This window comes from Melozone crissalis, unplaced genomic scaffold (assembly GCF_028551555.1).
Source record: "Melozone crissalis strain CALT ecotype California unplaced genomic scaffold, PUWL_Pcris_2 ptg000068l_1, whole genome shotgun sequence".
NCBI lineage: Eukaryota > Metazoa > Chordata > Aves > Passeriformes > Passerellidae > Melozone > Melozone crissalis.
In genome coordinates, this window is record NW_026535846.1 from 8,875,043 (window position 1) to 8,882,209 (window position 7,167).

At 49.0% G+C, this 7,167-nt stretch overlaps 1 protein-coding gene across 2 annotated transcripts; it reads right to left on the minus strand.

Annotated features, from left to right (window-relative positions):
* Positions 1 to 782: 782 nt before the first annotated feature.
* Positions 783 to 6,840, minus strand: SLITRK4 (SLIT and NTRK like family member 4). Of its 2 annotated transcripts, none has more exons than XM_054289721.1 (2): positions 6,759 to 6,840; positions 783 to 4,024 (listed from the first exon to the last, which is right to left on the minus strand). In XM_054289721.1, exon 2 carries the CDS (start codon positions 3,972 to 3,974, stop codon positions 1,461 to 1,463), a length of 2,514 nt encoding a protein of 837 aa, XP_054145696.1. In that variant the 5' UTR covers positions 3,975 to 4,024; positions 6,759 to 6,840; the 3' UTR covers positions 783 to 1,460. The 2 variants fall into 2 exon arrangements, with proteins under 2 accessions (XP_054145696.1, XP_054145697.1); XM_054289722.1 differs by lacking the exon at positions 6,759 to 6,840 and adding an exon at positions 6,345 to 6,420.
* Positions 6,841 to 7,167: the final 327 nt, after the last annotated feature.

Sequence of the window (7,167 nt, forward strand, 5' to 3'; positions counted from 1 at the left end):
CCTCTGAACTGAGACCACTATATCCATTTTGCACTGTGGTTTTGAACAGGATTTGCCATATTGTTCACTGCTTTGATCACGTTTTGCTGACTAAAAGCAGCCAGAGAGATAAGAACAGAAAATTTCTGCATGTGCAATAAAAATATTCCCCTTCGCATGAATTCCTGTAAATGCTTGTGAAAAGTATTCAGATTAAGCTGTAGAGACCTGAAAAGCAAGAAAATTGATGGCAAGTAACAGCCTGGGACACAATACTAAAAAACTAATCAATCTATTTCAAAATGCACCATTGGTAACAGATCTGAAATAAGGTAATATGCTAATCTCACGAGAATAGTACAGAACAATTTTATTATTATTATCATTATTATTATTATTATCATCATTATTATCTGATCACTTAATTCTGGATGATGCTATACATTACATCCCCCGTTGCTGTTTGGTATATTGTTCTGGTTTTATTTATACTGAATGATTAATGCATTGTGATCAGGAAAACAAGTCAGGCATATTAAATACATATTAAGGAGTACATATTTTTTTCCTATGTAGTATACAAAGTATTTCATAAATATGAATTATATTACAAAAATAATTTCTGCTACGCTCACACAGTAAGCACTTTGACAATTTTGGACAACCTGTTGGGGTTGCAAGAGTTTCACATAACTGAGAAGGAACTCTAGTTTTAATTGGAGATGAGTCTTAGAACAGATTCTGCATAAATATCAAATATTTTCTTCAGATGTCACGAATACTGCAGAAGTCAGGTTGAACTATTTTCTTTCTTTCTTTTTTTTTTTTAAATTTTCTGTATAGACATGTATGCTTCAAGTGGTCAGATTTATTTCATAGGTATGTAATGCATGGTATATTTTAAACACAATTTATCATTATAATTCCAGTGGTTTCAAGATGCAGCCCATAAATGTAACCAATTTACACATACTATTGAATGTTCTCTCTTTGCATGCTTGTTACTTTCCAGGTAAGCTTTAAACAGTGCCATTAGAACACCACAAATCAAAGGATTACTCCAGTTCCACCAACTTAAATCCACGTGCAGGATGAAGGACCCAACTGAAGTACAAATATCAGTACCAGGTTTCTTGTGTTTGTACTAACAAATCACAAGGAGACGATGGTTTGCATTTGAGATACAAAACATATATGCCTCTTGAGGTTAAATTCAGTGTAACGTGTATAAAGCATCCCTTTGGCAATAGAGTTTGCAGTATCCCTACAGGATTCCACAGGGCATGAGCTTTATGGAATAAAATCTACTAAGGAAATTCTCCTTACTTGACAAATCATACGCAGCTACAGTTAATCAGACACCCTTGGATACACCTGCCTCTATGCCTATCAATATAATATAGTATTTGGAAGTTAAAAGTCAACAAAAGGCACTTTCATCATTAAATAAATGTCCTCTGTAGGCAATAAGATTGTATGACCTATATTTTATTCAAAGCTGTTTGTTCTTCAAGGACTTGTAGGTAGTCAGGTGAACCTTGAAGTTTAGCTTTTAGTTCAAAATATTCACTTTTTCTTTGTTCTACTACAATTTTACTATGATTACCACCTATTAGAGATTTCTTGGCTTTTTTGTCTTGCAGTTTCTCTGGGTAACGTATTTCAAAGCCACTGACCCCTATGCTGTTGTATTCCTTTTTACTTTCAAGAAAATTTTGAATAAATACATTGGAATCCCTTCCAGGGAATAACTCATCCAGTTCATCGATTGTGCTAAGTCTTTTTCTGGAATCCACATGCAATAAATCTTTCTCCTTGTCGTTCATATTTCTCAGAATGACTTTTTGCCCTGGTGGGTCAGCAAACGTGAAGCCTGTTTCAGACTCTTTCAAGCCACAGGTATGAGTTTTGCTCATCTGCTCAATGGTCTGAGGAATGAAGGCCTCTGCACCCAGTCCATCTTTTTTGTTTGACTTGTGATCGTGCTTTCTTAGCTGCAGTTGCATAGAACTGCACTCTTGGTTTCCAATCCCTTCATGCTTTATGGTTGGTTTTTTGTTGCGCCGAAGCACAAAAACAAGAAGACAAAAAGCAACAAACACCGTTAAAATCAGCACAACCAATATGCTCAGGATTAGGATGGACAATGGAACTGGGCCACCAGGAGGGCTCCGGACTGGTCCCGGGGGTGTTGTAAAAATAACAGCAGGCATGGGACTAGTGAACAGAGCAGATGGCTTGTTTAAAAGTTTAGGACAGAGAATCTCATTTTTCAGAGACTTAAGTTCTATGTTAGCAAACTGCACAGGTGTCTCACATTTCAATTCCTTCACCACAATACCGTCATTTAGCTTCTCAAGCCAGAGTTTTAAAGCAACTAAATCACAAGTGCAGTCCCACGGATTACCTTCCAAATCTATTTGTGTAAGAGACTTTAGCTGATCAAGAACACCACTTACAGGTAAATACATGAAGTGATTGTTCCTCAGATTCAGTCTAGCAAGTGGTGCACCAGCAAAAATATAGGCTGGCAAACTTCGTAGAAGATTGTTGTTCAGGTAGAGCAACTGCAAATTTGGCATTAAGTCAAAGGTGCCTGCTAGGATTTCTTTGATAACATTGTATTCCAAATACAGATATTGCAAATTGTGGAGGCCAGCAAACATCTCTGGGCTCAGACGCTCTATCTGATTGCCATTGAGGTACAATCTCCGTAAATTTGTAAGGTTGCGGAAAACATCTCCTTTGATCACTGAAATCCGATTGCTGCCCAAATGTAGCAAATCCAGCCCCTCAAACTCAGCAAAATCTGTAGTATCCACATCCTTAATATAATTGCCATTTACATGCAGTTTCTTGGCATTTAAAGGTTTGGGTACGAGTTCAGCCATCGATTCTATATTTCTTTCTTGGCAATTTACGCTTAATCCCAAGTCTGAAGGATGAGTTTTGCAAACACAAGGGAGCGGACAAGGAGTTAAAGGAGGCACCCTGGTCTGGTAAGATACGATCTGACTGAGATTGCGACTGGACAGAGCTTTGCCTGCTACTATCCCCGAGATCTTGGAAGGATTTGTAGTCTTTGGTGCCTTTGTGACTAATCTGTGCACTGATGTTTGAGTGGTGTGGCCGTTGGGCGTGCTGTAGCCGGGCTCCAGCTGCGAGGGAGGCAGGATGCGCACGTCAAAATCACTCCCCGTCCCCATGGAGCACAGCTCCTGCTTATTGGTCTCTTTCAGCAGCCTTCCGTACAAGTCGCTGGGTGTTTCACAGATAGCCTCTCCAATGTAGATGTTGTAGGGCATGTTCTCCAGCCACGCTTTCAAAGGCAACAAATCACAAGTACAATTCCAGGGGTTGTCTTCCAGCTGCAGTTCAACAATTCGCCCGATGTGTTCCAGAACTCCAATGTATGGCAGCTTCTGTATTCGATTCCCCCGTATATCCAGATGGGTTAGAGAAGCAAATCGAAAAATATTATCGGGAAGGAATGAAATCAGATTGTCATTAAGTATCAGGACTTTCAGCTTGTGAAGCTTATTGAAGGCTCCCCGTTCAATAAACTTGATTAAATTGTAGTCAGCTTGGAGATATTCCAAGTTCTCTATGCCAAGGAAAGTGTCAGCCCGGAGAATCTTTAATTCGTTGTTGTTCAAGTGCAACTGTTTTAATGCACTAAGACCCATAAAGGCCCCTCCCTCAATGTTCTGCAACTTATTATTACCCAGTTGCAAGGACACTGCATGTGTAAAATTAAGAAAGGAATTTGGATATAGAATAATTAGCAGGTTGTTTTGAAAGTTGAGGTGGTAAAAATTAGACCATGGTGGTTTAAGCTGATTTGGTCTGTAGACTGCAACCTTCTCACAGTTGACATAAAGTACATTCTCAACTGATACACAGGAGCAAACATTGCAAATTTCCACAGATATATCAGCATCTGCAGTTGTAGAAGAAACTGGAGATGACAGAACCAGAAAGAGCCACAGAATCATCTTCTTATGATCAACAAGCAACCTTAGGCTCCTGAACAAAGATAAAGAATCTAAAGAAGAAAGAAGGAAAGAAAAAGAAAATTTTTTTCAGTTGACATTGTTCCAAAACGTCACTTGGGTTAGAAATTGTATACCACTGAGCTACTGTACCTGCCAAGTATTATAGATAAACTACAAGAACTGCATTTAAAATAACATGAAAGACTTTAACAAAAAAACAAGTGCACAGGAGCTGGGATGATTTCAAACACAGAATGTAAATTTCTGTAGAGAAACAAAAATAACTCTCAGGTCTGTCAAATGTATTTCTCTCTCTTGTACATGCCAAGCATGCATAACTAATAAAGTAAAATAACCAAAGGAGATTCCAATTTTATGCATATTTACTCCCCTCAATTGTGCACTGCTCATATGTTGCTGTGCATTTCAGGGATATTAAACACAAATGCTGATGTTATGCATGCCCAAACATCTGGGATGGGATAGCACAATACAGAAAGGATGGAGATGCTGACACAAAAAGCAATGCCAATGCTCAGTATATGTATATAAAGCAACAGCACATACAAATGTATCACTATGATAAAGATATTCACTCAAGGGCTACACAGGCATGCAAACACATTGTTTCTGTCACTTCTGATATCTAGTTTAAATAAGTAGGTGATAAACTGACTGCAGAAATACAACTATTCACAAAACAAGATCAGCTCTGGGTGACCAATGGAAGCACTCAGACATGGAAGAAGCATGCACAAGCACACAGCCCCATCCCCAGGAATAACAATACACTGACTTGCAGGGAAAAACTAAGTCACAATTTGCCAGTCTGAAACTATTGAAATCTGAGAACTATTTTTCCAGCTAAAACATTATGTAATTTGCTCTTATTCCTGCATTGATAAGAACCCTTTGCATATAGTCCAGCCAGCTGAACTGCCATTTTTTACGCAGAAGAACTCGAGCCACAGCATTTCCTCTGAGTTATAAGGTAGGGATCCCCCCCCCCCCCGTTTTTTTCTAATAAATCAGTCAATAATCAATACATTGCACACACACACATTCCATCTTCCCATTACCCCCATTTCCCAACTTGTCCCTTTCATTTCGTGCTGTAGGAAGCCACTGAGTTGGCAGGAGAGAGCCAGAATGAAAAGTGGAGAAAGCAGGAGCCAGCTGGAGGGAGGAGAACCAGGCTGGAGGGAGACACAAGGGGAGGATGCGCCGGGGGTCCTGGAAGGGAGGGGAGAGGAGGGATGAGGAGAAACCGCAGGACAGAAGGACAAGAGGGAGAGGAAAAGCACAGAGGAGAGAGGATAGGATGAGAGGAACGGATGGCCGAAGGAAGGGGTCAAGGAGGCCGCTCGCCGGGAGAAGGGGAAGCGGAGCAGCGCTGCCGATGCCCGCAGGCTGCCGACCCCGGCCGCGGCGAGCGCGCCCCCAGGGGCGGACCGGTGTCCCCGCGCCCCCGCCGCTCCGTCTCCCTCCCCTGGAGCCGCCGTGCTCCCGTGTCCCTGCCTCGCCCACGCTCGAGTCCCTCTTCTTCCTCAGTCCCGGGGCCCCGGCCGGCGCGGAGCGGGCGGGCTGCGGGCGCTGCGCGGGGCTGGCGGCGGGGCGGCGAGCCCGGCCAGCACTGCCGGCACTACCGCAATTTTTTGCCGCATCCGGCTCGGCCGGTGCCGGCTCCCCTCTGCCGTGGGCGCCCCGTCGCCCTCCGTCTCCCGGCGGGGGAGGGCGGCAGGGGCACGGGCGCGCTCGCACATCCCGGCCGGGCGCGGGCAGAGCGCGGCGGAGCAGCCCCGCATCCCCTCCGCCGTCCCTTCGCAACCTCCGAGGCACGGTCGCGCTCCCCGCCGCGGAACGCACCGGCCCCCCCGCCCCGGTACCTTTGCAAAGTCCAGCCCGCAGCGGATCCACACACACCCCCTTCCCCAGCCCCACTGCGCAGATCCTGTCCCCCCGTCCCTCCCACACCTCCTCCGGCTTTTCCGGGCCCCCCGGCCCCGGTGCCTCCGCTCGCCCGCTCTCCCGGGAAGGATGGGAGAGGGCAGCGCTGCGCCTGGTGCCGCCGGCCGGGGCTCCGGGAGAGGCGAGCGCGATGGCAGAGAGGCTCCGGCAGGAAGCCACTGTCGCCTCGTCGTGTGCACCCCCGCCTCCCCCCACCCCACCCCTCGCCGTCTTTAAACCAGCACCGCTAATTCTTATAGCAATGAAAACAGAACCTTCGGAATAATTAAAAGAAATGAAAACGCCAACGTACGGGCGGCCCCGCCGTGCCCCCACCCCCGCCCGCACTCACACGCCCGGCGGGCGCCCGCCGCCCTCGGCGATGCTCCCGGCTCTCCGCGGCCAGCCCGGCACCGTCCCTACCTCGGCGCCCGGGGTCGCCGCGGCTCCGCTGGGCTGCGCTCCGCCGCTCTCCCCGCCAGCTCCGGGCTCCGGCGGCTCCGCGGGCGGCGGGGGCAGCCGGGGCGCCCGCCGGGGCCAGCACCCCCGGCCGCGCGGAGCGAGGGCAAGCCCGGCGCTGCGGAACCCCGCGGGCTCCGCCGCATGCAGCAGCAGCCGCCCGGCTGAGCCCTGCCCCGCCGCCGCCGCGGTCCCCCGCACACATGCGGGGAGAGGATCCCTCTGCACACGGGCGCCCGCTCCCATCGCACTGCTCTCGCCCACCCCCTGCACGCAGCGAGCCCCCTCCCCTCGCCACACGCACACCCGCACACACACGCACACACACACAGACACACACACGCACACACTGACAAACACACACATGCACGCACGCACCGAGCGCTGCTCCGCCGGGGAGGGAGACGCCGCTCCGGGGCAGCGATCCCGGCGCATCGCCGCGGCCGGAGGCTCTCCCGCAGCCCGGAGGCGCCCTGCCGCCGGTGCCTTTCCCGCGGAGCCGTCGCGCTGCGCCCCCGCGGAGCCCGGGCGGGGCGTGCGGGGCGGGAGGAGCCCCCCGGGGCGGCGGGAGCCCAGGCGGGGCCGCGGCGGGGCTGCCATGGGCGGGCGAGGCAGCCACAAGTGCGGCCCGCGGCCGGGACGGGGCCGGCGGAGCCGCAGGGCAGCGCGGCTGCGAGAGCCGAGCGGGGGAAGGAGAGAGAGGAGGCAAGGAAGGACTCCCCCCTCTCTTTTCTGGTGATCTCCCCTCCCGGCTTGAAACAAAAGTAGAGGTGGAAACTGAGTGGGC

Excerpts from the sequence above, each read along its gene's own strand:
- SLITRK4 (XM_054289721.1), bottom strand. The coding sequence starts at position 3,974 with ATGATTCTGTGGCTCTTTCTGGTTCTGTCATCTCCAGTTTCTTCTACA.